Here is a 17021-nt window from a genome sequence, read left to right as displayed (position 1 = left end):
ATATTTTTATTTTCACTATACACAATTACATTTACTCGACCCATGTAAAACATGAGGTTTTTTAAAATATAACTTTTTATTATTTGATATATAAAATTACATTTATTTAATTCGTACACGGGATTTTTAAGGATATATTTTTTTATTATTTAGTACAGAATATTACATTTATTCAAACCATGTAATGCGCATATTTTTAAAGATGTAATTTTTTATTGTTTGGTGTATAATGCGCATAAAAGAGATTTTTTAAAGACGTGACACCTATCATTCATTGTAAGCATTTATTTTATGATTTTCTCGCCTCACTTCCAAACTTATCTTATATTAATTAAACAAATAAATGAATTATGAACTAATATTAAATTTCATCCTACTTTAAATTTTGAATACCATTCTTCTATTTTTCTAATAAAATATTATTATAAAATTTAAATTGTTAATTTAAGATATTTTTAAATAAAACAATTTATTTATCACGAAAACCAAACTTTGTATTAATATATGAAATATTTTTATTTTCATCAAATATATGCTAATTTGTTTCTTGAATAACATATCTTCTTTTCAAGAACCATTTTCAGAATCACCATATCCATCGCGTATCGAGTATTATCCATTAGTATATTGAAAAATATGACTTTTTATTATTGGTATATAAAATTAGATTTATTAAACCCATGTAATACACGTGGTTTTTTAAAAATATACTTTTTTTATTATTACTATACAAAATTACATTTATTTGACCCGTGTAATACACGTGGTTTTAAAGATATAACTTTTTTATTTGGTATAAAAAATTATATTTATTCAACCCGTATAATATAGTTCTTATAGATATAACTTTTTATTATTTAATATATAAAATTATATTTATTTAACACGTACAATAAATAAGATTCTAAAGATCTATATTGTTTTGTTATTTATATATAAAATTTATTTATTCAACCTTGACTCTAAATTAAATTAAATCAACTAATAAATTAACAACGTACTATTCCTCTTCCAATTCGGTGCCCCAAATTCTGAATCCCCCATTTATCAAACAAGAACCCTAATTTTTCACTTCAATTCCCAACTGAATCTCGCCTTCCGATCAGCAACAAGATGTCAATCCCACCGAATTCATCAGCATCATCATCATCTTCATCCCAATTCACATACTCCAACAGCAACGGCTCCTATTTCCCCATGCCCTTTCACCTTCAACAATCGCAAACCTATTCTTCTGCCGTTGCTCCTCCTCCTCCGCCGCCCGCGGTGGTTCCGTACCCCGCTCCGCCGCCCGTCTACTCTGCTCCCTCCACTTCCGTTCCCGGAGTCTACTTTCCGCAGTTCCAACAGGTAGTTTCTGTCGATCACAGTTATTATTGTTTCATGTTTTAGGGTTAGGTTTATATTCAAGGAAATTAGGAATTTACGGTTCATTAAGAATGTGTAGATAGTAGTTTTATTAGACTATAGCCTTAGTATAATGTAGTTTAGATCAATCTGAGCACATTTCAATCTGTTTTGGGGCCTAAAGTAGGGATGAGAAATTTCGTACAAAATACCGGTTATGTACCCGTACCGACTGAACATATATCGTACGGTATTTGGTTTTGGTTTTAGCTAAATTTTGGTATCGGTGCTATGCGGTATGATGCTGGTTCGGTACGCACCAATATTGATCTCATTCCTAGCTCAAAGGATACCAAAATCAGGCTGTTTTCGAAAAATTGCTTAGGGTTCCAACACGTAGGAATATGATGACATAGTGACATACAAAATGGTGTCCGATTTCTAGAAGGCACAAAATCACAGAATCACAACAGAAAGTTTGAGAGAATGAGAGAGTTGTGATTGGAGAGGAAGAATTGAATGTGAGTGGAACATAGTGAAACCCTAAAAAACTTAAATCTGGTAGCATAAGCTTCGGCGTGGCTTTTTTTGTACGGTATAGCCGCCCTTGAATCTTAGGCGTTTAGAAATTTGTTCTTGTAACTTTTTCATCAGAAGATTTTAAACCATGTTAATGGCATAGGCGATGGAAGTCCTAATGTTGCTGGCTGAAAGTAAGTGTTGCATTTTTCTGTAACCGTAGGAAGTATTTATCTTCTCCTAAACATTTAGAATAGATCATCATCATGATCATCATGATCATCATACTCAGTAAATCCCATCAATAACAAAGCTAAGGTAGGGTCTGGGGAAGGTAAGATGTAGACAACCTTACCTCTACCCGTAGGAATAGAGAGACTGCTTCCAGTGAGACCCCCTGGCTCGATAGTAGTTTTGCATCAAGCCTTGGACATAACTACGTAAGGCACATAACACTCAGCAATCGGGACAAAGGCCGATTAGTGCATGTACACCCTTGTCTTTCGGCTAGCGACGCCACCACATGATGCATGATTAAACGCCTGCCGCTTTTAACGTTATTTTCACGAAGTTTGTAAAATAACGTTAAAACTAGCGCAATTTCACTTTTGCCCCCCGAGGGCCCACACATATACACATTATATGCGCACACCGCAAACAGGGCGTGTTAGAATAGATGTAAATGCAAAATCATAAGGGGATAGTCAAAAAGAGAATTGATTATGGGACTAATTTATCAACCAAGTGAAGCGAAGTTAATATTTTTATTAAGTTACAAAACAGTATAACATTAGCTTACAGTTTGTGATCTAATATATTGTAATTTACCAACTTGAAAGATGAAATTAAGAGAAAATGTTTTTTTTTTTTAATTAACAGGCACAGCAGCTATTTCAAAGAGACGCACAGACGATTACGCCTGAAGCACTAGAAAGTGTGAAGGCTGCACTGGCAAGCAGTGAAGTGGAGCATAAAGCAGAGGTAAAGAAGAAAGCAATACCGCGTAAAGCAGCTGGTCTAGCTTGGGAGGATCCAACACTTGCAGAGTGGCCAGAAAGTATGGTTCAGTTACACTACTACTTATTATTTTATGGCTAATTGCATAAAAGAAAGTAACCAATCTTTGTAAGGCCAGAAAAAACCATCAAAGTTTCAAAATTTTTAAGTTTAAGATACCCAGTTTAATAGAAGTTTCACTTAAGGTAATTTATCTCGGTTACCTTCCAGAAAACATGATCATGCGTCGATATCTTTTGACCATGTTCACTTTTGTGTTCGACTTTACACCTGAAAATGGGTATCTTAGGGGATTTTCGGTACCTTCTAATTTTTTTTTTTTTTGAAACTTTGATGGTTTTCTCAGGCTAATTAGTTGGTTACCCCTGATATCAGCAGCAAGATTTTTTGAGTTTATGTTTTATTTTATCTATTAATATGTGATCATCCGTATTGTTCTTACACATTAATTTATGTTTTTTTTTAAACTTTTGGGTATGACTGTATGAGCGCGACAAAATTTTCATAAAGAAATTGACAACTATCTATTTGTGAAGGCATTAACTTGTCATTGAGATATTAGGCATTTAGAAGATGAATTATTGACAGGAATGTGGAATAGAATCCAAGTTTTTTAGGTGGCTAGAGAGGTGCTTCTTGACAGGAATGTGGAATAGAATCCAAGTTTTTTTAGGTGGCTAGAGAGGTGCTTCTATGTTGCCTATAATATCATATAAATTTTCACAAGTTACGTAGCTAGTTTATACTCCTATACATACTTATATGTATAGTTGGTTTTATGAGAAGCTATAGGATGCATCTAAGTATGGAAGCTTGGCATTACATTTTTCATGATGGTTTATTTTTTTTATGTACTTTGCTGATAGAGATGGCATCTTGTTCATGATTGTAGTGATGTTTTGCAGATGATTATCGTCTATTTTGTGGGGATCTTGGTAATGAAGTGAATGATGATGTTCTTTCAAAAGCTTTCACGCGATTTCCTTCATTCAACATGGCTAAGGTCAGTTTCTTTCAAAACTTATGTATACACTATTTAATTAATATCGATATGAATAGATGGAGTATAGTGTAGGTTAAATGAGCAGAAAACATAACATCCCATTTAAACCAAGTGGTAAATAGGTAGTTGATGTTATATAATTGTCTAGTATAACACTTCAGTTGGGAGCATATATATCAAACAAAGGCCTCCTAAAGACCCAAAGCACTATTGATTGGTTGATCCATGTATAGAATTTTGAGACCAGACATTTTGAAATTTGTTTTTGATACCAAGTTGATATATGGTAGTTGTGTGTCCTGGACATAGTTGTTAATAGCGGCTATAGCGACCGCTATAGCGCGCTATGTAGCCATGCGACCAAGTGTCGTTATATGGGTGTTAGCGATGTATAGCGAAGTTAGCGACCCTTTTTTTTCAGGCTGTATTTCACACCTGTTGCCTCTTGTGTTTGGACCATTTTTTTTCAGGCTGTATTTCACACCTGTTGCCTCTTGTGGTTGGACCACTTAAAAAAACGAAGGTTAAATGGTGCAAAAACTGCCCCACACGCGGGCCTGGGGTTTTCGGAGCTGCACTCGTGTCCGCAGGATGCGGGCACGCACGAGTTCAATTAAATTCCAGTTCAGAAACTCATTTTTTGCACCTGCTATGTGTCGATGTGGCTCGCCAATGTTGTGGCTGATGTGGACCATCTACTCAAAATTCAGTTTTAGTATTTAAATTAAATTTGAACAAAAAAGAAAATTGCCCCAGCCTAATCTCACCTTTCCCTTTGCAGTTTTGAGTCTTTGACCAAAATTTGTGACATCTATTGTAAAGAAGTATTCTCATAACACACTTATATTTGACTTGTTACCTAACCCACGTGACCTTCTCATTTTTGCCACCCATAGACGGGACTATATTTGTCTTCAATCTCAATATTCAAGTGATTTTTAAGAGGTGAAATGTGGGTCCCAATTTCTAGTGCTCTACAATCTCAATTCTCAGAATCTGTCAACAATGCGGATGATTCTTAAGAAAGAACATTCTTCTAGAATTTTCTTTAGTCATTATCTGTCTTATGAGTGTTCGTTCTTGAGTCATAAATCTCATTAAGGATTGTTGTTTGTTTTTCTGCATGCTTGTTTCTGGGGGATCTGAGGCGTTATATGATTCGTCATCCGGTCTTCCCAAATGCTTGTAGTTGGAGTCTTTTGGGCATCATGCCATATTGCCATCCATCTTTGATCTGTCCTTGAAAGCTCTCAAAACACATCGGAATGTTTAATGCCGACAACGGCCGTGGGTCCTCATATATATAGGGCTGGTTTTGTTTCTCGTTAGTTTTCGTTTTTTGGTTTTGGGTGGTGCTTTAAGAGAGCATGTTAGAGGAGGTTGCTTATTCTGGCAGATATAGTTACTTCCATAAGTATTTGCTGAATGGTCTAGAATACCCTTCGATTTAAAGAAGCCAACAAATTAAAACTTTCGTTGGTATGGCACAAGGAAATGTAAAGATGAAACTGCAATATTCTACTTCATCCGTGTTGTTAATTTGCTGATAGCTTGTTTCCTTTCGAGACTTGAGTGCGTTTTTCTAAAGCTGCTGTATTTTGTACTCATTTCCCGTCATTTAATCCATTCCTTTTATGATTATATGATGATGTTGGTGTTAGGTTGTCCGAGATAAGCGAACAGGCAAGACCAAAGGATATGGATTTGTCAGTTTTTCCAACCCATCTGATCTTGCTGCTGCTCTCAAAGAAATGAATGGTAAGTTTTGTCCCCCCCCCCCCCCCCCCCCCACACACACACACACACACAATATGAATATTTCAGTTTTTTTTTTTCAACTTTACAACTGATTAGTAAATAACCAACGATTTAGGAGGTGTTATTTGAAAAAAATCGACCCACTTGACCTGCTTTTTTAGAAGGCTTTTTTTTCCTACTTTTTAGCAGTTTGATCTGGTATTAATAAAATACTACCTGAATCGGCCTGTTTAACCAAATAGGAAAATACGTCGGGAACCGGCCAATCAAACTACGTAAGAGCAACTGGAAAGAGAGAACAGACGTCGAGGCCTTGGAGAGACAAAAGGTTACTTCAATCTGCTTTCAACATCGTTTTCGCTACCGCTCCATGACTAATTTTTTTATGTACTATCTATTGCAGAAACATATCCAGAGAAAAACAAAACTACCGAAGAAAAGTGTCTTGCACAAGTGAGGATCATTAAACAAGAAAATGAACATATATGTTTTTGCTATTATGGCATGTTTTGTAAGCCTTTTGTATTGAATTAAGATTCATAGAGTGTTTTTATGTTTTCAAGTGTCAGGATTTTATCCTTCTACATATTATTCCCCAAAATTCTAGATTTTTTTATTGTTTCATCGTGATAAAATTTTAAGTTATTTTTATTTTAGGTAAAACTTATTTTTTTTTTCGGTTAAGTAAACTATTTTTTTTAAACGGTTGAATGTGACATTTATTTCTTATCAACAATTATTTTTTCTTGTTTAGCGGTATACTTATACAATCTATAGCAATTAAGGAGGAAACCCAAAAAATATGTGAAAATCTTCTTATAAGAATTGAAGCTAGGATCTATTGGTCCTAAAGTTTTATTCCACCCTCAAAATATCAGGCTTTGACTATACGGTTTATTTTATTTATCATTTAATAATTTACATAGTTTAAAGACAAATATCATAAAACAAAAGGTTTGAATGTATATTAATAATTTATTTTGGTTTTATTTGAATGTGAGCCTTTGTTTATGGTTGACCGACAAAGTTTAAAACAATAGTATATTATGTCAACTTTGGTCTAAAAAAGATGCGACGGTGGGCGTCGGCGTAAGCGAGCCGACTTAATTTATATATCTTTAACCATAATTTTTATAATTAGAGTCAACTTAGTTAAAAGCTTGATATGTGAACTCAAGTTTAAGCTCTTTACTTGGTTAAAAAATATGATGCCTCGCCTTGTTTCGGAGGAGCAAACCGCTTTCATTAGTGAGCGAAACATTTTGGATGGCCCTTTAATTTTGAACAAGACTATTGCGTGGTTGAAGAAGTCAAAACTTAAAGGTTTTTTCCTCAAAGTTGATATTGAGAAAGCCTATGACTCATTGAGATGGGATTTTTTTAGAAGATATTTTGGCTCAAATGAATTTTTCTTCTAAGTGGTGTGGTTAGATTATGTCTATTGTTCGGAGTTCTCGAGCATCTGTTTTGGTGAATGGGTCTCTCACGTTTGAATTCACGTGTCAACGGGGTCTTCGTCAAGGGGATCCACTATCCACTTTCTTATTTATTCTTGCTATGGAGGCACTTACCCGGATTATGAGGAGGGCATGTCACCTTGGTGTTTTTCATGGTATCCAAGTGGGAGGTAGTGGCCCGTTGATTTCTCATTTTATTTATGCAGATGATGTAGTGTTTTGTGGGGAATGGTCCATTGCTAACGCGAAAAATTTGAGGCGCCTCTTAAGGGGTTTTTATTTGATTTCGGGTGTGAGAATTAGTTCTAACAAGAGTTGTGTCTATGGGGTTGGAGTAGAGGAGAATGAGATTATGAATTTAGCTACGGCTATACACTGTTCGTATGGTCGGTTCCCATTTACGACCAATATCAATTTGGTGAAAAGTTGGTGAAAAGTTGGGACCTGGTTATAGAAAAGGTGAAGAGTTGGTGAAAAGTAGAGGAGTGCCAATAGCGACGAATATGAATTTGGTGAAAAGCTGGTGAAAAGTAGAGGAGTGCCAATAGCGACGAATATGAATTTGGTGAAAAGTTGGGACCCGGTTATAGAAAAGGTGAAGAAAAGATTGTCATCTTGGAAATCTAAGTGCTTATCCTATGGTGGTCGGATCACCTTACTTAAGTCGGTATTGAGTTCGCTCCCGCTTTACTTTTTCTCATTGTTTCGGGCTCCTTTGCAAGTAATTGATAGTCTTGAGAGGATTCGTCGGAAGTTTTTTTTGGGGAGGGACGGAAGACGTTGACAAATTGAATTGGTTGGCTTGGGATAAAGTAGTTTCACCGGTTAAATATGGAGGTGTCGGGTTGGGTGCACTTAGAGATGCGAACTTGAGCCTTTTATCCAAATGGTGGTGGCGGTTTAAAACAAACCAAAATGCTCTTTGGCGAAAGGTAGTGTGGTCTATCCATGGTAGTGGTAGGGGATGGAATTGTATACCGGTTAAACTATCTTTAGGTGGGATATGGAAACAAATCGCTAGTGTCTCGAGGTTATTGGGTAATTTCAATATGGAGCCGCATAAGTTGATAAAAGCGAACCTTAGGAGTGGAACGGGTATTAATTTCTGGTTAGACTGGTGGATAGCCGATGATACACTGCAGAATTTGTATCCTCTGCTGTTTAATTTGGAGAAAAACAAGTCTTGCTTGGTTTCGGATAGGGTCCAGTCTTCGCTGCAGGGTACACAACTAAAGTGGGAATGGAGGAGGTCAGTTTTTAGCGATGTGGAGCAGGTCAAGTATGCTGAGATGCTGCTTCTTCTTTCGGCTGTTTCCACTATGGTGCGGATTCGTGGACTGCAAAGTTTAGTGGTTCTGGATGCTTTGAAGTCAGCTCGCTAAAGAAACTTATCATTGAGGCAACTTGTGTTATACCGGAGGCGTCTTATGAGTGGTGTAATTGGGTACCAAGGAAAGTGGGTATAGTGGCTTGGCGTGCGTTTCTAGATCGCCTTCCGACTGTTGATGCATTATCTCGGAGGAATATTCATGTCGAAACACCTTACTGCCGCATTTGTGATACAAACATGGAGTTGGTTGTTCATTTGTTCACGGGTTGCCTGGTTTCTATGGAGGTTTGTCAGGTGGTTTTTGGGTGGTGTCAGGTTCCAAATCTTTTTGCTTTCCATGTGCGGGATCTTTTAAATTATTACAAGACAGCAATAACTAATGTTCGGGCAAAGAAGGCATTTTATGGGGTTGTGTTAATAACCTTTTGGAGCTTATGGAAAGCGAGAAACGATCTCATTCATAATCAAAAGGCGGTTGTGGTTCAGCATGTTTTTGAGGAGATCAAGATTATGAGTTACATGTGGATTACAAATCGGGGGAAGATGTCGGACATGACGTGGGACTCTTGGGGTAGATTTGACATAAGTAAGATGGGATAGTGTTCGGGTTGGTTTTATCGTTTTGTCGGGTTGTTTTTTTCTTCGGTTGTTGTTCTCGGACTTTGCGTGCTAGCATCTTGTTAGCGTTTTTTGAATAAAAGTTTTGTTGGCCGTTCAAAAAAAAAAAGTTTGAGTTTGGGCTCAAACTAGTTTAAGCTACGCTTAGTTCAAAATGTTAGTGAGTTGATATCGAGTAATCAAAGAGCAACTTGACTCGTTTACACCCCACAGACACCTGCCTAAACTTTGAATTTTCTTTTAACTAAACTAATCATCTTGATTATGATACAAATTAAAAGTGGAAACAATCGGGATTCAAAATAGATACATATTCAATTGCTACTTTATTTTTTTATTTATTTTTTATGTTATGCGTTTGTCGATATGAAGCTGCATTTCACTTTGAGTTTGTCTATGCCATAGTGTGAGATTTTTAGTCCACGAAAAATTGGAAGAATATTATGCTAATTATTGTTGTAAGATGCTATCTTCCTTTTGAGTTTTTTGTTTGTACAATTCGAGCCTTTCTCCAATGGAAGAAGAGTGAGTAGTGCTACAAGTACCTCACCCTCCGTTTGACTGACTGGTTATACCTCATCCAACTTGTCACATCAGTAATATTTCCTCTTTTAACTAAAAAACAAAAGACCCTTGATTTGATATTTTCAAAGGGGAGACCGATGAAAATTTAAGGGGCTTGGGTTAGTTTTAGCCAACCCCAAGAGAAGTTGCACACTCACCCGAGTTGTTTGGGCATTTGGGGTATTTCTAGTTCATTTACTTATCTACGTTACTTGTTATGTTTGTTATAATGAGTTAGTTTTAGGTGTACAAGACATGCCGCATAAGGATATTGTTGACAACAAGATCTATAGGTAACACACATCAAGTTGACACCAATCACGTATCTAACACAACTTAAATACGCTCAACCTCAACCGGAAGTTTCAACTTTCAAGTATTATTATTCAAGTGAAATGTGACCATGTTAAGATGCCACGTCGATTAAGTAACACTCTTACCATCATAGTGACGGACTATTAGTGCATAATATTGTCATCAGAGTGGGTTTTGGAGCATGTTAATGACAGACAACACCGAAACAGGCTTTTATAAATGTTGAGAGCCAAGACTGGAACACTCGGTTTCAAATTTCAATCCAATCAATGGTTTGTGAATACATTCATAGCTTCACCTCATTGTACTATTTGATGTTTAATTCATGCGATTAAGATGACGCCGGTTGATGTATACCTCAGTTTTTTTAAATGGGTCTACATTTGCAATTTGTATTTTAAACGTTAAGGTATGCTCATTCAGGTATTTTATATGTTTGTACATCTATACATAGTATCCACCCATAACATAGGCTACACCAAAAAACCGGCCCGTGGCCATAACCAACCAAATTAACTGAACGAATAACCAACTGTTTGGTTTTAAATTTTGGATTGGCAACACTTGAACCATTTTTCATGTAGGAACAGTAAGACGGCCATTGCTTCATTACAGTTTTGTCTGCTCTCTGAGAACTACAACGAAATCGGTGGTTTTCTGGTCCAAAAGCATACAGACTCGGTTATATTTGGATATCATCCAGACTAGATTAGATTCGGATATCATTTAGACTTGGTTAGATTCGAATCCTCTAATCGGAGGTTTCCTGGTGCAATAGCATCCAGGATCGGTTAGATTCGAATATCATTCAGACTTGGTTTGAATCAAATCCTCTAATCGATGGTTTCCTGGTCCAATAGCATCCAGAATCGGTTAGATTCGGATATCACTTAGACGGGATTGGGTAGAAAAGAATCAAAGGATATTATGTCGTATTTAGGGGTGTAAACAAGCAAGCTGCTAGTGAAAGCTTCAATGAAAATATCATGTTTCGTATGTCTTTAAAAGAAGAATGTAGCTTCATGAGTGGCTCGGCTTGTTTAAATCCCGTGTTATAAAAGGAAAACGCGGCTTTTCTTCACCCCGCGTTAATAGTTGAATGAAAAACCAAGGAGCCTCGGTCAGCGGCTCATATACCAGTAATCCTAGAACTAGAAAACTGAACCGACCTTAGCCACAAAACCAATAACTGAACCGGCTAAGAACCAAAACAGATCATTGCATTCAGAATATAACCGAAGTACTCGTTTATGATTCGGTTAGAACCCAAAACGAGCCTAAACAAGGCATGCACACCCCTAACCCTATCAGATCAAAAGGTCACCAGCATTACTTTATAGATCAGAGGTTCTATGAGTTAGGTACTACTGGGAAGGGAACCAAAACCGTTGATGAAAAATAATAAAAACTCGAAAGTAATTAGGGAGGTTAAGTAGTTTTTAGGTGGGTTTGGACCGATTCAAAAAGGAAACGGACGATTTATATATTGTAAAACTAGTGACTAGACCGAACGCTGTATGTCTGGTCTAGTCACATCCCGGTTTAGTCTGCCGGTTCAACCTGTCCAGTTGGTGTGCCTAAAAGCCTTGGGAAATGGCTTGGTCAACATGTCCTATACGTTTGAATTACGTCCTGCCTGCTAATGGAGATCGTCTATATCACATAACAACTTAACAAAATAAATCATATTCATAAAACGCACAGCACAAAGAAGTTGAACATTATATCACAAGACTGGTGGTATCCACTATCCACCAAACCCATGTGGTGAGGACCGTAAACACGCTCGAGAGTATTTCAAGCAGTGGAGGGGTGCGGTGGACAAACTATTCGCCACCAACCTGTCTCTTCCAAGAATCCTCGACGATTAGTTCATCAACTCCCCAGTCTTCATAGCTGAAATGACATTCTCTCATTATAACAATAATAAAAAAAAAAACACAATACATCATGATTGAAGTTGTAAGGGTAAGTAAAGGATAAAAATTTTACCTTCCATCGGGTAGATATCGGCGAATGGTGAAGGGTATTTTCCGCTGTCTAAGCTCCTTCATAGCAATCTAAGAAAAAAAACAAGACTTGTTTTAATTGGTCCTTCATTCAAGAGGTTTTTATTTTATTGCTAATGGGTCAAAAAGGGTAAAACTAACAAAATTCAAATGGGATTGGGATGTAGTTTATTAATAGCTGATCATATGGATAAAAGTAGACAAGACGGGTTGAATGAGTTTGGTTTCAAAATCACCCAAACATACTGGAAATTTTACTTTCTAGATAGCTTTGATTTACTTCAGTTCCAAACCCTATTTATAAAGAACAAAAAATGCACCTAACAAACTGTATCAGACATGTAGCATCTCCAGTGTTTCTAACATGAAAAACTATCCAGTTTGAAATACCACTAAAATTGAGGTTTGAGTCTGAGTGTTAGGAACTGGACAGGGGTGGTATTTTCAACCCGTATACTTAAAAATGTGTAAATACAGGCATGTTGTATATATAACGGGTCAGATAGGGAATGAGTTAGGCAAAAGGATTAGTTTGAGCCAAAGTGCCAAACAGCTTAAAAGTTATCCAAAGAATGCATAAAAGCCTCTTAAATAGCTTTGATAAAAAAAATTGATTTACTTTCATAATAATATAGTCTTTGCAATCACATTTAACACGTTATTAATACATTCAACTCAAAACAAACTGATACAATGTATTTATTGAATTGTGTGCTGTGCCGCTGGCTCAGCCTGCACATTAATATTACTCATTTTGATCCATTACCTAACCCGCCTGTTTTTCCACCTCATTAACCATTTTTTAATCCAAATTTAGACCATAATTTAGTAGGAACTGAGAAAAGTGGACGAAGCCTGACCAATAGAATTAGAACTAGAGCAAGAATCAGATTTCAGAGAAGCAAACGATAGATCAAGGCCTTATATAGATGACACAAAAATAAACAAATCTGTGACCAGATGATAGCCACAACTCTCCTATGTTAGCTATTTAAAGGATTTATTAACGGACCAATGTAAAGACATCATGTCTATTAGCACAAGAAGTTACTCGTTTTCAACCCTTGATTAACAATGCTGTCATGGACCCATGGTCATATAAGGGGCATACGAAACACGTACCGAAACCAATTATCTTATACCAAATGAGCAAAACTATCTAAAGTGATGCAAAAGAACACTGTACTAGACAACAACTTCTAATTATTTCAACACAAACCATACTTTAACCAAACAAAAACTCAAAACCGATCGGATAACAACCATTACCTCAAGTGGATCAGTCTCACCCTCCAACTCAACCATCACCGGAGCATTCATACTGCAAAACACAAACACCCACCAAATCAATTCCAGCCCTCAAACCAAAAATCCTAATCCCAACAAAACATTTCATCAAACACCTTATCTGCAACGCACGAGTACCCAAAATCCTAGCCCTTTCATACTTGGTCATATACTTAATCGTCTTCCTGGGCTTCTCAACACCTTCACCTTCTTCTTTCTCTTCATTCTCACCCAACAATGGATCCGGAATATCTTCATCCTTGTTCTCCCCGTCAACATCTTCCTCAACACCTTCCTGCAATAATTGTGCAAAACCTATAAGTAAAGTTCACAGCTTTCGTGTGAATGTGTTCAATTGAGACTGAATACGTGTTGATTACATCGAGTTCTGGTTCGATTGGCTCGTCTTCGTACCTGTAAATTAAAAAAAAATGAAAAAATGGAAAAATTGGGAAAAATTGAGAAAAAATTGAAAATTTGGTTGCGGGAATTAAATTGGATTGATTTGTTACCCTCCGACGTCCATTTCGTAGTCATCGTCTGCCATTTTTGTTCAGGGATGAAGGTTTTGTGTGTTTTTTGATCGGAATAAGAAAGAAGAAGAAGGTGGGTTTTTGATTGATGAAATTTTAGGGTTATAAAGATGACTGTAGAGTGATTAAACCGGTTTGTTGATTGTTAACCGGATTTTATTGATGGATGAGGGGGATTTAAACCGGTTCTTTTTAATCATGAGATTTAATGTGATAGGAAGACTAGGTATGTAAACGAACCGGATGAATAAGAATGGAGGCATGTTCATGTTCTTTGGTTAACTTTACTCGAACAGGAAATACGGTTTTGGACAATTAAACGAACGGATCTTCTTGTTCATATTCGTTCGTTAAGAAAATGAACATATGTGTGTTTCTTTATAATCGTTCGTTAACGTTCTAAACGAACACAAACTAGTATTAGGACCTTTGTGTTGCTGCAGGGCGGAAAACTGTGAAAAAAACTAACTTGGAAATATCATTGAGAAATCAGAAGTTGAAAGCCATGTTGATTATACGGTTTTAGTTGTCATTAAGAACTAAAAGATGTTAATTATTTTATTGATCGATTATAAGGTGGGTAGGGGTGGTCATCACTCATCACTTATCACTCACTCACAACTTCCAATCAAGTTCCGCCACGTCATCGAGCTTTATTCCATCACTAGTGATGGATTTTAGTGGAAATGGCCATCACTCGCCACACCCAACAATTTCCCTCGAACAACTCAAACAATCACGCGTGATTGTGGCCACACGTTATAACATTCACGCGTTATACATTTTAGTGGCGGTGGTGTTTGGGAAACATTCACTCGTGATAAATGATCATCATGGGGTAAAAGCTATCCACTCCGGATCCCCTAAGTAACTAAGTAAGATGTTTATGTTTACATTATATAATGTTATCACTTTAAAGCTTATAATCCATAAATTAAATGATTAAATGATTAAATGATTAAATTATTTAAAGCTATATAAATATAACCAGTGTGATTCTTCAATGCTACGCGACGGGTATTTGGTTGACATCAATACGCTTCGTTACGGTACCAACACTCGTCATCGTAATCGAAAGAAAACCCACAAAATAAAGTGTGATATGTCCATAAGGATATACACACATACACGTATATATAGGGAGAGGATCATGAGAAAACTATTTAAATGTGAGAAAACTAAAAAACTTACTCAAAACCACAAAAAAATGAGGGAGAGAGGACTTTTAATAAAGAAGGGGCAAAATTGGAATATATATATACATATATATATATATAGAGTAAGGTTCATGCGAGAACCACCTTTATTGCGAGAACCGCGAGAACCAATGTGAACACAACCTAAAAAAACCCTAAAAAAACCTAACCCCCACACCCCCCCCCAAAAAACCTAACCCCCCCCCCCCACAAAAAAAAACCTAAACCCCCCTCCCCCACCCCCACCCCCCAGTAAAAACGCCAATATATATAAAACGCCAAACTTAATTAGAGTAAAATCCCGCTTAAAAGAACCGCCAAAAAAATCCTATATATACAACATCTCAGACCTTTAATTAAAAACACACACAAAAACCCAAACGCCATATTTCATATATCCCATTCACCTTATAAACGCCAAAAAACCCAAACATCAAATACCTTCTAACCCAAAACGTTTTCTTGAAATTCAGTTTGGTTGTCTGTAAAGATTTCGCTCAATGAAATGGATAAAATCCTTAAGTGAGGATGTTGCCCATTTCATTGAGTAAAATCTTATTGACTAATCATCAACTTCCATCCAATTTATAACGCCAAAACATACATAAACATTATTGAGCTTTGTTGTCAATAAAGTTTAGCTGTATGGGGTGGACAACATTGTCAGTTATCTTTTTTAACAGAGGATTAACAATGTTGTCCATCTCATACAACAAAACATTATTGATTTTAGCATGATCAAATTTTAAGGTTTAATGTGCTCTTATTTCGTGGCGTTCTTTTTATCGGTAAAACGCCAACAAAGTTAAAAAATCAAACATCGTTCATTGTGAAATTCAAGATTGTTGGCTGAAGGGTCTAAACTCAATAACATTTTGTTGCATGAGATGGACAAATCTTCAAGAAAAAGATGTTGATGTCAGACTGTGTGCTTCCAAACAGCGACACATAAAACTACTTGAAAAACAAAAAACAAAATGAATCATACGAAAGTCGAACCAGCCAGTCAACATGATTCAAAAAAGAAGAAAGAGACTGGTGAGAGTGAAGATTTAGAAGATCAATTGTTTATGTATTCTTTTTTTTATTTTCCTTTTCAGTTGATTGTTATATAATAAAAACACCATATATAATAAAAACTCCAAAACAGCCAAAATGCTTGTTTAAACGATATCATCCCGTTAAACGCCACCAAAAACTCCCAAACTATAATAAAATTACTTTGAAAACATATTATAAAAAACCCAAAAAAAAAATAGAAAATAAAAAATAAAAAGCAAACTTGAAAATGTAACTAGAAACAAAAAATACAAATCAGTAATACTGAAGATAGGGAAAATTTATTATATTAGAATCTAAAACGCCAAACTTGAAAGATGGGACGTGTTACAGACTTCAGAGACAAAGCTTATCAAAAACAATAATTACAAACAGTAACTGAAAAGACGAATACTTTATTATAATAATGCACCGCCTAACTTAGGCGCCAAAAAGACATCCTATAAAATGATACGTCTCAGCAACTTCCATTTGATCAAACAAAAAAAAAAAACAAACGCCAATACTACTAAATACCACTCATTGAAAAACGCCAAAAAAAATCAAAGATGGCTAATATGCTTTCTTGGATATTCATAATTGTTCTTCGTGAAAGTTTCACTAAATGAATTATTATCAGAATGGAGTACCTCAGAAAGATTTTGCTGCATGAGATGGACAAAAATTCAAGAAAAAGATATTGATGCCAGTCATATGGCATTTTGTATTTTTTATTCTTGAAAAAAGTTTGGATGACGAGAAGAGATCAATGACAATGAAGAGTGGGTTGATTATAAAGATGAAGATCAAGATAATCAAAAAGCGAAAAACTCACCCACACGTCATAGATCTATGTCCCCAAACATCCACAAAAAAAGCCACTTCAACAGACGGGCAGGCAAAATAATCAAACCAATGGGTTTGTTAAGTTTTACATAAAACGCCATGTATTTGGTGACACTTCTAGTACTATTAAAGAAGAGAGAGACTGATGACAGTGAAGATTGGGAAGAGAGATCCGATTAGGATT

At 36.1% G+C, this 17021-nt stretch overlaps 3 protein-coding genes across 3 annotated transcripts; 2 read left to right on the top strand and 1 right to left on the bottom strand.

Moving 5' to 3' along the window:
• The first annotated feature begins 999 nt into the window (after window positions 1-999).
• LOC110936572 (RNA-binding protein 42) lies at window positions 1000-6295 on the top strand. Its single transcript, XM_022178979.2, has 6 exons — window positions 1000-1350; window positions 2746-2923; window positions 3789-3886; window positions 5548-5644; window positions 5887-5972; window positions 6048-6295. Exons 1-6 carry the CDS (start codon window positions 1114-1116, stop codon window positions 6099-6101), a joined length of 750 nt encoding a protein of 249 aa, XP_022034671.1. The 5' UTR covers window positions 1000-1113; the 3' UTR covers window positions 6102-6295.
• Window positions 6296-7078: 783 nt separating this feature from the next.
• Window positions 7079-8483, top strand: LOC110933482. The gene is made up of 2 exons (XM_022176702.1): window positions 7079-7478; window positions 7834-8483. The coding sequence occupies exons 1-2, from the start codon at window positions 7079-7081 to the stop codon at window positions 8481-8483; spliced, it is 1050 nt and encodes a 349-aa protein (XP_022032394.1).
• A 3078-nt stretch (window positions 8484-11561) lies between these two features.
• On the bottom strand, window positions 11562-13904 carry LOC110936573 (DNA-directed RNA polymerases II and V subunit 6B). The gene is made up of 6 exons (XM_022178980.2): window positions 13737-13904; window positions 13605-13638; window positions 13341-13519; window positions 13207-13258; window positions 11921-11988; window positions 11562-11824 (listed from the first exon to the last, which is right to left on the bottom strand). Exons 1-6 carry the CDS (start codon window positions 13769-13771, stop codon window positions 11755-11757), a joined length of 438 nt encoding a protein of 145 aa, XP_022034672.1. The 5' UTR covers window positions 13772-13904; the 3' UTR covers window positions 11562-11754.
• Window positions 13905-17021: the final 3117 nt, after the last annotated feature.

The sequence above is a fragment of the Helianthus annuus genome, chromosome 4 (assembly GCF_002127325.2).
Source record: "Helianthus annuus cultivar XRQ/B chromosome 4, HanXRQr2.0-SUNRISE, whole genome shotgun sequence".
Lineage (NCBI taxonomy): Eukaryota > Viridiplantae > Streptophyta > Magnoliopsida > Asterales > Asteraceae > Helianthus > Helianthus annuus.
Note: the sequence above shows the minus strand (reverse complement) of the source record. Positions and strands in the feature narration are given on the sequence as shown.